The sequence below is a fragment of the Cnephaeus nilssonii genome, assembly GCF_951640355.1.
Source record: "Cnephaeus nilssonii genome assembly, chromosome: 19".
In the NCBI taxonomy this organism is placed as follows: Eukaryota; Metazoa; Chordata; class Mammalia; order Chiroptera; family Vespertilionidae; genus Cnephaeus; species Cnephaeus nilssonii.
The window spans coordinates 40187652-40202051 of NC_137090.1; the positions used below are offsets into that span (position 1 = coordinate 40187652).

General features: G+C 51.2%; 1 protein-coding gene across 1 annotated transcript; it reads left to right on the forward strand.

Moving 5' to 3' along the window:
- The first annotated feature begins 2054 nt into the window (after window positions 1-2054).
- On the forward strand, window positions 2055-8584 carry ATP1B2 (ATPase Na+/K+ transporting subunit beta 2). The gene is made up of 7 exons (XM_079798774.1): window positions 2055-2753; window positions 4532-4660; window positions 4995-5099; window positions 5204-5409; window positions 5636-5692; window positions 6480-6578; window positions 6690-8584. The coding sequence occupies exons 1-7, from the start codon at window positions 2642-2644 to the stop codon at window positions 6852-6854; spliced, it is 873 nt and encodes a 290-aa protein (XP_079654900.1). The 5' UTR covers window positions 2055-2641; the 3' UTR covers window positions 6855-8584.
- Window positions 8585-14400: the final 5816 nt, after the last annotated feature.

Consider the following 14400-nt stretch of genomic DNA (forward strand, 5'->3'; position numbering starts at 1 on the left):
ACATACTGTCTCTGCTCACACTCACGCTCTATTGTTCCATAAGACTTCCCTTACAAAGCACAAATTCAAAGACAAAATTATGAAGAATTGCCCCACCAGTTGCTCAGTGGTTAGAGCGCTGGCCCTCAGACCCAAGGGTAGCAGGTTCAATTCCCAGTCAAGGGAATGTATCTGGGTTGCGGTAGGGGCGTGTGTGGGAGGCAACCAACTGAAGTGTTTCTCTCATGTCAATGTTTCTCTCTCTCTCTCCTCCCTCCCTTCCACTCTAGAAATCAATGGGGAGAAAAGTCCTCGGGTGAGGATTAAAAAAAAAAATTATGAAGAATTTAAAGATGGTGACAGCAGAGCCTAAACCAGTGATGGGCAACCTTTTGAGCTTGGTGTGTCAAACTTCGCCAAAAAACTGAGCATAACTCGGGTAGTGTGTCACTTTGAGGAAAAAACATTATTTCGCAAAATGTTTCATCCTCAGGAGCAGCAAATGTTTCATCCTCGGCATGCGGCCGCCTCAGCGGCCGCGTGTCATCAGAAATGGCTACGCGTGTCAGTGCTGACACGCGTGTCATAGGTTCGCCATCACTGGCCTAAACTAAGCACAAAGCCATTCTGAGCATGGGCTTTGTCTGAGCAGATCCCAAGTCCATGAAGCTGACCTAGACTGGAGGGAGAGAGTTTGAGGGGAAGATGGGACATGTTGAGGACTAGAGCCAAGGATTTAGGAAGAGAATTGAAAGAAAAACCCCTCCAAAGAAAAGTGACAAGATTTGAAGAGAGCTGAAACCGGTTTGGCTCAGTGGATAGAGCGTAGGTCTGCGGACCGGAAGGTCCCGGGTTCGATTCTGGTCAAGGGCATGTACATTGGTTGCGGGCACATCCCCGGTGGGGGGCGTGCAGGAGGCAGCTGGTCGATGTTTCTCTCTCATCGATGTTTCTAGCTCTCTGTCCCTCTCCCTTCCTCTCTGTGAAAAATCAATAAAATATATTAAAAAAAGATTTGAAGAGAGATAAAAAGAGATAATTATGCTTTTTAATAAAAATCAATATATTTTTATTGATTTCAGAGAGGAAGGGAGAGGGAGAGAACTTCGACCTTACCTCTCCAGGGCTACATTGCACAAGGTCTCCAATAGATGCTCAGTAAATGTTTGTTGACTCAAGTGGGCAAATGATGAGGGGAGTTAAGAATTTTCACGTCCCTTCTCCTGGAAAGCGGGGGGGGGGGGGGGGGGGGGAGGGGGAGAGGAGAGAGGTCAATCAGGGGGGAAAAAGGAGGCATGTAATACTTTAAACAATTAAACAAAACAAACCATGGGGGTGGGAGGAGGCAGAACACCTCCGCAGACCAGCAGGCCTGGCTCCAGGGCTGGGTTCTCAGGGCAGTCCTGGGGCCTGGGAATGTGGTGTTGAGAGGGGTTCACTAACAGGTGTGGTGGGAAGCCCCGGAAGCCCTGAGATTGGGGATACACAGGTGGTGGGAGAAGGGGTGTGGGACAGGAAGAGGAGGCATGGGGGCGTTGGGGGCACCTGGTAGCAGCTCCCACCAGAGGAATTTCCCTCCGTGGTGGCCTCTATCCATCTCCATGTGCCCTGTTCCAGCTTCCATCCTGCTGGTCTAGCACCCTGGCTAGTCTCTTTTATCCCCTTTCCTTGGTTTCTGGCTCCTTCTCCGGTCCTTTCACATTCTGCCTGTGTATCTCCTGGATCTTAGTCTCTTTTTCACTCCCTGCCTGGGTCCCCCGTCTCAGCATGTGCTTGCTTCCCTCCCAGCCTCTGTGTCTCTCTGGGTTCTCTCTCCGTATGCTGCCCAGCCATGGCCTCTCTCCTTCCTCCCACTCGGATCCAGTCCAGGACCTGGGGTGGCTGTCAGGGAGAGACCTCCTGGTCCTGAAGAGGCTGCAGGGGGCGGGCCCAACATCTCCGTGTTTGCATATGCATGAGGCTGCCCGGGCCAGCGGCGAGGAGGCGGGGTTTCTGGGGGTGGGAAGGGGGCGGGCGGCCCCAAAGCTGCTGACTATAAAGACTGCGCTCGGCGACCGCCGGCTCGCGCTGCTGAGGAGCGGAGCCTCGGGCGGGGGTCTCCTGTCCCGGGTTGACCCCGACTGCGCGTCCCCACCCCACCCCGGAGGCCGCGCTCACTGGTGCGGCGGGCTCTGCTCGGCGGAAGAATCTCCAGTGGTCACCCAAACCCGCTCCACAGGCTCTTTCAATCTCGGATTTCGGGGCGGCCCCCTCCCCCACTTCTCGCTCTGCTTCTTTGCACCCCGATTTGTACTGCGTTTCTCTCCTGGTTTTGCTGCCGTCTATTTTTGCATCCCTTTTCCTTTGGCTTCTAGGAGGTGGAGTGAAGCTGCACTCGTGCCCCTTCCCCTTTTTATCCTCCCCTGCTCTGACAACCCCCCCCTTTTTATCGCAGTTGGGGGGCCTAGGATCTGTGCATCCCACGCCGCGTTGCCAGCCACCCGCAGCGCGTGGCCGTGCACCCCGGAATTCGCAGCGGCTGCATATCTGAAGGGGGTCTCCCTCGCTCCGGCTGCCTTTGCTCCCGGAGCATTCCGGTACGTGGGAGGGGGGCTACAGCGCACCGCACCCCAGCTTCTTCGTAGCCCCCCGCCCCGCGCGGTACTCGTCCCCCGCCGCCAAGATGGTCATCCAGAAAGAGAAGAAGAGCTGCGGGCAGGTGGTTGAGGAGTGGAAGGAGTTCGTGTGGAACCCGCGGACGCACCAGTTCATGGGCCGCACCGGGACCAGCTGGGGTACGCGGGGCAGCCGCGCCAGGGGCGGGGGGCGGTCCGCTTGGTGATGCCCGGGGGGCACGAGGTCTTGTTGGCGTAACCCCAGCTCCTTTCCCGTCCCGGCGTCCGACCCCCCTGCGGTGCTCTGGGCTGGGAGGGGACCAAATCGCTGGTCTAATCTCCTTGGCTGGCGCTGCGGAGGCGGAGAAAGTAGGTCACTGCCGCCTTCCCGCCCCCCGTGGAGCCCCCTCGCGCGGGGGGTCGCGGGCTCTGCGCGCGTGTCCGCACCGCGGCGCTCGCGCTCGCTCTCGGGGGCTGGTCTGCTGCACACGGTGGCCCTCCTTCCCCAGAAGACGCCCCTTCCCTCCCCACGGCTCCCAACCAGCTAGCCAAGCCCGTCTATTTTTAGTTCGTGCCCACCCCTGGACCCTGGGAACATGCATGAGAGGGCGGGTCTTGGAGCGGTGGGAATGTGCGCTGGAAGGAGGGGGATTCTTCATAGCGGAAGTTGTCTGGATCCCACTGTGGAGCATTGGGAGCCATCTGTGGCTGCTCTGTGGGTGGGGGGTTTGGGGAGGAGAGTCACTGTGAGAATTTTGAGGCTGGATGTTTGTCTGAGATGTCGCAGGTGCAGGGAGGGTTGCTCACTGGTGGGGTGATGTGTGCATCATTTGGCCTAGGGTGGCTTGGGGTTGGGGTGGCAGGACTCAGGGTGTGTGGAGGGAGCTGTGTCTGGCTGAGGGTCTGGTGCTGGGCATGGGTGCAGGTGAGGGGTGGAGTTCTTCCAAAAGGGATAGCCAGACTGGGAAATCTGAGCCCAGGGTACGCGGTGTGACACCATTTACAGTTCATCTGCACTGGTCGAAGGATGTCCCCATCAGCCCGTCCACCTGGGGCCCTTGAGGTAGGTCCAATGCAGACCTTGCCCGGAGGGAACCTGAAGTCCAGTCCTTGGGATTGGAGAGGTCCGTGAGCACTTGGGAGAACCTGAGGAAGCTTCATGGGGGAAGTGCCTTTGAAGGGGAAGGACTAGGGGCTGCCGGTGGTGGAAACAGCAGGTACCCATACTCAGCTGAGGAGTGACAGAGTGCCGTCTCATAGCCACCGAAGACCTGCTCTCAGCTGGGAAGGCTGTGGGAGATTCTGCCTTTACTCCCCACCTCTGGCCTGAGTGTTGTGTGTGCGTTGGGGGTGGGGTGAGTGTTGACGGTTCTGGACATCCGTCTCTGAGAGATTTTGTAGTTAGGAAGGAGCTGTGTTCAAGATTTGGCTTCTGGGGGGCGCCAGGAGAGAGAGAAGATTTTGCTATCTGAGTGTGAGGGTCTACACTTTCCGGATGGGATGGGAGTTTTGGTTGTGAACCGGTAGCCAGTGCCAGCTTCAGAAGTTGTGTGCCGTACAGCTTTAGGCGTGAGGACCGATACAGCAGGAACAGATGTGCTTTTGCAGGGCCATGAAGGGTTGGGAAGTTGGGAATGTAATTCGAAGCAAAATCCCTGTGGCCTACACTTGGGGTTGTCTCAGCAACGAGAGTTTAGGTCTCTTGTGGCCTCCACAAGGTCAGGCTTCACAAGCTTCAGGGTGCCCTAGGACCAGGAGGGGGCTGGGAGTCATGGCTGGAAGCCAGGCACAACGGCCTGTTTCCAGCTTGTCTCATTTTCCTCCCCCGGGGACGGCCCTACGATGTCCCTGAGGCTCTGTGACCTGTCCCAGAGCAGAGCCTCTGAGGGGGAAAGGGGTGTGTGGGCTAGGTGAGGTCCTGGCAGGATAACCTGCTGACCCCGTTTCCTCCTCCCTAGCCTTTATCCTCCTCTTCTACTTCGTCTTCTATGGCTTCCTCACGGCCATGTTCACCCTCACCATGTGGGTGATGCTGCAAACTGTCTCTGACCACACCCCCAAGTACCAGGACCGACTGGCCACACCAGGTGAGTGAGGAGACTCTACTACCAGCCCCTCGAACGGCTCTCTTGCCCCTAAGCCTCCCAAAGGAACTCCAAGGCTGAAAAGAACGCAGAATTCTCAGAGGTGTGGTTCTGATGATCCAACCACCATGTGCTGGGAAGTTCTTGAAGTCCGCTTTCCTTTCCCACGTCCCACGGCTGAGAGCTCTGTGACCTGGGGATAGCTTCCTCCCATGAAGAGGATCTTAGATCTTCGTCCCATCCCTCACCCTGCTGTTCCCTGTATCCGTCTTCTGCCCTCTGTGTGTGGCCCCACATCTTATACACAGCCCGCACTCCTGCCCTTGTCTGGCTATAGGCTTGATGATTCGCCCCAAGACTGAGAACCTGGATGTCATCGTCAATGTCAGTGACACTGAGAGCTGGGACCAGCACGTTCAGAAGCTCAACAAGTTCTTGGAGCGTGAGCGCGGGGCTGGAGATGTGGTTTGCAGGACCTTGGGCAGGGGGTTGGAGACCCTGGAAGGGGAACACCAGGCCCATGCGCTCTCTCCCCCATCTCCTCAGCTTACAACGACTCCATCCAAGCCCAAAAGAATGATGTCTGCCGCCCTGGGCGCTATTACGAACAGCCAGATAACGGAGTCCTCAACTACCCGAAACGTGCCTGCCAGTTCAACCGGACCCAGCTGGGTGACTGCTCTGGCATCGGGGACCCCACCCACTATGGTTACAGCACTGGGCAGCCCTGTGTCTTCATTAAGATGAACCGGGTAACCATGACCTTGGTCCCTAGGGGGAATGGAGGAGGGAATTGGGGCCACCATCTACTGACAGTTGCGTCCTTTCACTGAGGCTAATGGGCATTAGAGAGATGTTTGGATGTCTGAGTAGCTGAGAGAACAAGAAAGATGGGGCCATTGGAGGCTGAGATCCATGGCTGGAAGGTGTGTCTTTGGCAACTTCTTTTTCTAACTCTCACCACTCTCCTCACTCTAGGTCATCAACTTCTATGCAGGAGCAAACCAGAGCATGAATGTTACCTGTGTGGGGAAGGTGAGCTTTTTGGACCTTGTCCACCTGCCCACCTGTTTGTATATCATGGTTTCCATGTAATTCACTCATCTCTTCCCATCTCCTTTGCTCCCAGAGGCCCCATCACTATAGGGATAAGGGGGTAAGAGAGGGCTCCAACATGGATCAAACTCCAAGGGGTTCCTGTTCCTCTTGCTTCTCTCTAGGATGCAGAAGCCAGCTCTTGTGTGGATAGACACCCCCCTTCCTGACTCTCCCAAGCCCTGGCCTCTGGCTTCTCTCTTTAACCTTTCCACCTTCTTCTCTACTCCCTGATAACCATGTCTTCTGCTCTCCCTCCCATATCTCACCTGTCCCCCAGTTCTTTTTAGGGATCTGGTAGCTGCTGATCTGTTCGCACCATCTGCTACCACTAAGGTGTCCCTGGAGCCCCACTGTCTCTACCTCTGTCCTTTCTAGAAACTTCCTGCCAGCTCTTCCCTCAACCCCTCTCCTTGCTTCCTACTGAGCCTAACTCATTTATCTCTTCTCTCTTGGCTCTGCTCTAGAAACTGATTCCTGAGGATGGGGTGAGAACTTGAGGTGGGAGTGGAGTAGGAGGCTTCAGTATCCTTAGCGCTCTTCAGGACTTCCCAGTCTATTGAGAGAGACAGGATACCTCCCCCTGCTCGCACACAAACACACACAGACTCACAGCTCAAGGGAAACAGAATAATCTGGGGTGAAAAAACAAAGGGAAGTCTAGTGAGCTTCCGCGTTCCTTCCATCCCTAACAAGCTCTCCCTTCTCCCGTCCTGTGCCCCCACAGCGAGATGAAGATGCTGAGAACCTGGGTAGCTTTGTCATGTTCCCTGCCAATGGCAACATCGACCTCATGTACTTCCCCTACTATGGCAAAAAGTTCCACGTAAGTTCTATGGGAGGCCGCGGGGTGATGGCTCCTCAAGCGGAGCAAAGTCCTTGAGGAGGAGGCCAAATGGCCGTGGGCCTGGTCCCTCACTCTCCTCCTCTGACCCAGGTGAACTACACACAGCCCCTCGTGGCCGTGAAGTTCCTGAATGTGACCCCCAACGTGGAGGTGAACGTGGAATGCCGAATCAACGCCGTCAACATCGCCACAGACGATGAGCGAGACAAGTTTGCTGGCCGAGTGGCCTTCAAACTCCGCATCAACAAAACCTGAGACCCCCCTTCCTCCTGTCCCCACCTCTTTCCTATGGATGCTTCTGGAATGTCCCTTTTCCCTTACCTCTGAACCCAGCCTGATTGATGTCCATTGTGATTTCCCCACTTTCACACATTTTCCACCATCTTCTCCCAATTCTACTCAGTCAGAGACAGAAAGGTGGGATCCCAAGATGGTCACGGAGAGGAGCTGTTCTGGTTTAGCTGTGAGTGGGGTGTCCCCACAGCTACCCTCCTATCCCCTGAGAGATATAGAAAATGCCTCCCCATCTTCACACGCGCGTAAACGCAACCTCATTTCACCCCTTAGCTTCCAGACAGGAATGGGGCACTCCATTCTCCCATTCCTAAGTGCAGCCTCTGGCACCTTCCCCGAGGTCCCACACTTCCCCCTACTATACACTGTTGCTGTCTTGGTGGCTTTTAATTTACCTGGTTCCTCTGGTAGGTCTTTGTCCACCTCCTCTCCATCCCTATTCTCTTTGCAGGACAGTTGGCTCCGTAGTCTTTCCCCAGTTTCCCGGTACATTCCACTTCTCATCCGAAGGTGACGGTGTGAGCTGGGAGTAAGGGTTTGGAAGTCTATATTGGTCTTGCTGGAAAATTCTCTCCCTGGTCTCTTATCGCCCAAATAGGCACTGCTCAGGGGGGCAGGGCTGACCTAGGCTGAACATCCACTTTGTTTTTGCGGATGGCTCCCTTACCCCTGTCCGCTTTCCCAGAATATCCTTCCCGTTCCACTTCCCAGGAGCCCTGGGGGAGGGGCAGCCGTCTTGGATCTGTCCCCAGCGGCCACCTTGGAAACGTCAGCAGGCTGTGGGACTATTCCGCCAGCTTCCCTGGGCCCAGATCTGCCCCCACCATCCTCTTGCTGGTTTCTCTTAGCAGTTTATCAACTAATCACTAACGCCGACCCTTTCCTCTGCATTTTAGCCTGAAACTTGCAAATACCCCCTCCATTTAGGCCCTGAATTTCCCGGCTCTGTCGCCTTCGGATCTCTTTGCAGTTTCAAACAACCCCCTAGTGCCATAGAATGGTAAAAGAGGGACCTCCTGTATCTTGAGTTACAGAGGCGTTTTAACTGTCTCCTCCAGTGCTATTTGTTCACTTCCTCACCTCTCTAATCTCCCCCCTTTTTTCTTTGATGCTGCAGCCTCCACACCCCACCCACAGATGGACCCTCTCCTTTTTTCTCTTGCTGGATCTGTTTCTTCACTTTGGGTCCCCATCTTTTCCTGCACTCCCCACACCCCAGGGGTCTCTCTCCGCAGTTATTTAATGCCTGTGTCAGATCTACTGTAAAAAGAGAATTAAGTACAATAAAATGAGAGCAATTATATATATAAATATATATCATACATGGAGCCCTGTGTGCGGGTGGTTCCTTTCTGAGCTTTCGGTAGAGCCCTGGGAAGGGGGTGGAGGGTGGGTTTGGGTGATCCGGGGTTACCCGGGCCTTGGGCCGCTCTTCAGATATGACCTCTGCTGTGCCGTGTCTCAGCATCTACCTCCTAGATCACTCCTTCACCCATACTATCTTGAGATCATGCAATACCAGAGACAGGAAGCCTATGTCCCTTTGTACAACCATACTTATGACGTGCCTACTATGTGCATTTTAGGCACCGTGAGGACACTTATGAAAGAGGCAAAGTTCCCACCCCCAAGGAGCTCCCCAGTTTAACGGGAGAGGTGAGGAGCACACAAGAAACTCACACCAGGTAGACCTAAACGTGCCTCAAGGAAGGGGAGAAAGCTGGTGAGGACAAAATTCAGAGTGGCCCAACCACTCTCTGTTGGGGCGCTCCGAATGGAAGGTTTTTTAAAGGATTAAAGGATGGGGCAGTTTGGGGTGAGAATAGCATCAGCAAATGTCGAGAAAGATGAGAAAAATGGACTAGAAGAGACAGATCTCAAAACGGTATGAACCATATGATCTTAATTTTGTGTAAAAAGAAAAAAGCACGCCCAAGCATAGAAAAAGGGTGGATGGGTCTACACAACAATGTTTATTGAAATATATGGGATGGGTTTATAGCTAACTTTTTCCTTTGGGCTTATTTGCTTTTGTTTGAGATGCATTGGTCTTAGTTAGTACTTGCCTCAAAAAATAGCTCTATTACACATGCGTGCAGATATGCAATTTTATCCTGAATGCATTGTAGAAGCAACATGGATCAGTGGGTTTTGTTATTTCAAAATTGGATAATATTATGCACTTTTGTGCATCTCACTTTCTTCACTCAATAAATTTGTCACTACTTCACCTGGTAGGGCTCTAATAATTTTTAAATGGTGGCATATGTTTTTCTATTGGTTCATTCTTCTCTTAATTTGTTAAAGCTCCTTGACAGCAGCAGAATTAACTGTTTCTACATTGTAAAATTCCCCCCAACTGATTGTTTGCCTCTTGAGTTTGTGCCTGCTTTTACTGTTCGAGGGTTGTGTTTTCAGATAGTCAAATATCAGTTATTTTGTAGTTTCTGGGTTTCCAGACACTAGAGTATACACATTATTTTCTAGATTTTTTTGGGGGGGGGCAGGATTTTTATTTTTTGTTGTTGTCAATTCTCACCTGAGGTTATTTTCTCCATTGACTTTTAGAGTGGAAGCAAAGGAGGGAGGGAGGGAGGGAGACAGAGAGAAAGAGAGAGAGAGAGAGAGAGAGAGAGAGAGAGAGAGAGAGAGAGAGAGAGAGAAAGAGAGGCATCAATGTGAGACACATTGATTGGTTGCCTCCCACACGTACCCCCACCAGGGCGGGGTTGGAACCTGCAACCCAGGTACAGGCCATTGACCGGGAATCGAACCTGAGATTCTTTGGTACACAGGCAGATGCTGTAACCATTGAGCCCATGGACCAGGGCAGGATTTAAATTTCATTTAAAATTGACATTCCCTTTAATTCATCTGGTTTATTTTTGTTTTTGTAAATTAGGAGTCCAACTTTATTTTTCCAGTTGTGTCAGCTTCATTTTAAAAAATCCATAATTTATTCCCACTAAATTGAAAAACTTTGGCCATATAATAACATTTCCTATATACTGAGGTCTACCTCTGGATTCACTCCTTGCTGCACCTGGGCTATTCACCACTCCATATATCAAGCTATATTGTCTAATTTGTTGTTTCATGGTATGCTTTTTCATATTTAACAAGCAAGTTCCCCAATTCTCTTTTTATTTTTATTTATTTTTATTTCTTAAATATATTTTAATTGATTTCAGAGAGGAAGGGAGAAGGAGAGAGAGATAGAAACATCAATGATGAGAGAGAATCATTGATCGGCTGCCTCTGGCGATCGAGCCCGCAACTGGGGCATGTGCCCTTGCCCGGAATCAAACCTGGGAAACCCGGCCAGGGCTGGTTGATTCTTGCATGTGCCCTGACCAGGGATCAAACCCTCAACCTTGGCATATGGGGACACTGCTCTAACCAACTGAGCTACCAGGCCAGGGCTGCTTTTGTTACTTTAAATTGAATGTTTTTTCAGTGCTTTTAAAAACCATTAATATTTTAATATTTCTCTATTATCTGTCTACCTTCCTACATTCTCTCAATTCTATCACATCTCTATTAAGGCTTGAGCTTTTAGGCACATGTGATCTAAAAGGTAGAGAATTTTTTTTTTACCTTCTTGAATGTCCTAAAACATTTGTTAGTGGGCATCCCTGTTTAGTTCTTGATTCTAATTGAAATTATCCTATGTTTAACCATTAGTATACTTCTTGTTATTCCATTACTGTTTTTTAAAGAATGGCTGATGAAATTTAATCAAATTCCTTTCAGCATCTGCTGATATGATCTTATTTTTCTTCATTCATTTGTTAATGTAATGAATTATGTTGATAGATTCTCTATTAAACCAACCTTGTGCTCCTGGAATAAACCCTACTTGGTTAGTGTGTGTATATGTGTGTGTGTGTATATATATATATATATATATATATATATATATATATATATTTTTTTTTTTTTTTGGTTACTCCTACACATCTTTTTTCTTTCTTTTTTTATTCAACTTATTGAGGTGACATTGGTTAATAAAATTAAATAGATTTCAGATGTCTAATTCTATAAAATACCATCTATATATTGTCTTGTGTCTTCACCACCCCAAGTCAAGTCTTCCATTAGGATTTATGCCCCTGTACTCTCTTCTACCTCTCCCCACCCCCTTTCCCTTTGGTAATCATCACACTGTTGTCTGTGTTAGAGGTTGCTGTTTTTAATCCCTTCACCTTTTTTACCCAGCCCCACAACCTCCCTCCCCTTAATAGTCTTTAGACTTAATGTAGAAGTACTATTTTGAAATATTGCAGCCATAATTTGGCTTCTAGGTTTTTAGTATATTTATCAAGTTTTTAAAATATATATATTTTTATTGATTTCAGAGAGGGAGGAGAGCTAGAAACATCAATAAAGAGAATCATTGATTGGCTGCCTCCTGCACAATCGGGGATCGAGTCCCGCAACCCAAGCATATGCCCTGACCAGGAATTGCACCGTGACCTTCTGGTTCATAGGTTAACGCTCAACCACTGAGCCAACCCAGGTGGGCTTTCCATTAACTTTTTTGAGTTGGAAGGGAGTGGGAGAGATACAGAGAAAGAAACATTGATGTTGATGTCAATTAGTTGCCTCCAGCACGGCCCCTACTGGAACTAGCCAGGGATTGAGCCTGCAACTACTAGTAAGGTATGTAACCTTGACCGGATTTGAACCCGTGACTCTTTAGTCCATGGGCTGATGCTCAATCCACTGAGCCAAACTGGCTAGGGCTCTTTATTAGGTTTTAATATTAAAACTACTTTACATGAATTGGAAACACACTCTTTCCCTAAGGCCCAGGACAATTTAAATACCACTCATTGGACCATTTGGTTCTTATTCTTCTCTACTCCCTCAATCAAGTGCTTGAGTTAAAAAAAAATATTTTTTAAAAAGTCACTGCTTTTGGATTTATCCTTTTAATTAAGCTTGCTTAGGTTCATATCTTCTCTAAATAATGAAAGCATGGTTGTACATTTTCCTCAGAGCACTTTTGCTGGGTGTCTCATAGATTTGGGTGCCCTGTGTTCCTGAAATTGGGGAAACAAGTTTCCTAACTTATTCCAAACCTCCATGGGGCAGGGCTTGGGCTCTTGAGAGAACAGGGGCCATGTCTGCCATGGGGCCCCAGGGCTTAAACAGTGATGGGCACAGACTGACTAGAAGGGTAGATAAATGCCCCGGGTCCGGGTGAGGCCGCGGGCCCCTGGATCCGGGTGAGCCTGGCCCCGGGTCCGGGTGAGGCCGCAGGCCCCTGGATCCGGGTGAGCCTGGCCCCGGGTCCGGGTGGGGCCGCGGGCCCCTGGATCCGGGTGAGCCTGGCCCCGGGTCCGGGTGGGGCCGCGGGCCCCTGGATCCGGGTGAACCTGGCCCCGGGTCCGGGTGAGGCCGTGGGCCCCTGGATCCGGGTGAGCCTGGGTCCCGGGGTGAGGCCGTGGGCCCCTGGATCAGGGTGAGCCTGGCCCCGGGTCCGGGTGAGGCCATGGGCCCCTGGATCCGGGTGAAGCCGTGCCCCTGGGTCCGGCCGAGACCAAACCAGAGGGAGTCGGACCTGCATTACCACCATTTGTCCACCATCCAGAGCTGAGGGGTCAGTGCCGACATGTACTCATAAGGAACTGGTGGACATTGATATTGGGTCTCAAAAGAACTGTTGGTCCAGAAAGAAACTCACTACAGACTGATTCATTTGCCTGTCAGCATAACTACTATTGCTCGTCGCACATTCAATTCTTATAAGTATATCTCTAGTGACACATGATTTCGCTCATCTAGGGGAAATGATGAACAACATGGACTGATGAACAAGAACAGAACCAGAAACAAGGAGGCACCGATCGGACTATCGGGCCTCAGAGGGAGGATAGGGGAGGGTGGGGGGAGAAGGGAGAGATCAACCAAAGGTCTTGTGTGCATGCATAAGAGCCTAACCAATGGTTAAGTTCAACAGGGTGTTGTGGCATCCATGGGGAGGGGTGTGGGATGGGAATGGGGGGATGAGGACAAATATGTGACACCTTAATCAATAAAGAAATTAAAAAAAAAAAAAAAAGAAGGGTAGATAAATGAACACAGTAAAGTGAGCAGATGGGACCAGAGAGGTTAGGGACTCATTAAAAGTCACACAGCTCAGCAGACCTGGCCTGACAATCCACCTTATAGTTCTCAGTTTAATAATCTGTCAGATCACAAAGGGATCAGCAGAGCCAGAATGGATCTTTTTTTTTTTTTTAATGTTTTTATTGATTTTAGAGAGAGGAAGGGAGAGAAATATCCAAGTGAGAAACATTGATAGGGTTTCTCCCACATGTGCTCTAACCATGCCCTGACTGGGGTCCAAACCACAACCTGTGTATGTGCCCTCACCAGCAATCGAACCAGCGACCTTTAAATGCATGGGGCAACACTCAGCCACCGAGCCACACCAGCAAGGGCTGGATCTGCTTTTCAAGTACAGCAGAAATGAAACATGGCTAGGGACACATTCTAGGGAAATACGAGTAATGGGTGCTGGACGCTGATCAGAAAGGGAGCTTTAAGGTGATGGTCTACAGGAATGAGTTTGCCAAGGGCCCAGTAGGCGGGAGAGATGGTAATTCTGGTCTCTGGGGAAGTGTTTGGCATCCCTTCACAATTAAGAGAAAAATGGTTTTGAGACCAGGGTGGCCAGTGGCTTTACAGCCATCTGGGATCCACAGGGCAAGCCAAAGGACTCCCACGGGCACTTTAAGCCTGGTTGGTAGGCTGAGAGGACAATGGCCCAGAAACCCCTCCAAACCTTCGCACTTCTCCCTCTACCCACAGGGAGGAGGCAGGACAAGCTGTGTCCCATTGTCAGGCCACCCCCTCAGCACTGGCTTGGGCCAGAGCTAGCTTGCCCCCAGCCCCCCTCCCTGGGAGCCTACAGCAGGATGGGCCGGGGGCAGGGGGGGGGGGGCTGAGCTCTCCACCCTAACCCAAGAAGCCCTTTGAAAGGTTTTCCTGGCAGAGTTTAAAGCTTCAATTCATTCAACTGCCTGGCAAGAGGCCCAGGATGAGGGGATGCTGGGAAGGCCCCAGCCCCACATCCCAGCCTTCACCTTAGCCGCCCCCACTTCCCGGGACGCGGGCTGGCAGGCCTCCCGCTGCTTGCTCTCATTATCAAATAGCACCCACCCTCTGTCCTCTGGGGAATTCAGGTATCCTGCCCCGTTCCTGTGGAGCAGATGGCTACCCCAGAGGCTCAGGCTTGCTAAATTAGACATTTAAATCCCATAATCCGTGGTGAGTGGCTGACAAGAGGGCAGGAGAGAACCTTGTGCCAGCCCTGGCAGGAAGGGAGAGGGACAGAGTTATGGATTCACCCCCACCCTTGTTGTCATGCAGCCTGCAGACTGACCCAGTCTCCAGCTTTTGTTCTCCTCCTGGAACCCGGGTGTGGGGCTCCCCAGCCCACATTCCCTGGAGACTCAGGTGGCTGCTTCCCAGTGTCACCTCCTTAACTCACCCCTGC

Excerpts from the sequence above, each read along its gene's own strand:
- ATP1B2 (XM_079798774.1), top strand. The coding sequence starts at position 2,642 with ATGGTCATCCAGAAAGAGAAGAAGAGCTGCGGGCAGGTGGTTGAGGAG. Across the intron at positions 5,100-5,203 it reads GCTCAACAAGTTCTTGGAGC|CTTACAACGACTCCATCCAA; the intron begins GTGAGCGCGGGG and ends CCATCTCCTCAG. Across the intron at positions 6,579-6,689 it reads ACTATGGCAAAAAGTTCCAC|GTGAACTACACACAGCCCCT; the intron begins GTAAGTTCTATG and ends CCTCTGACCCAG.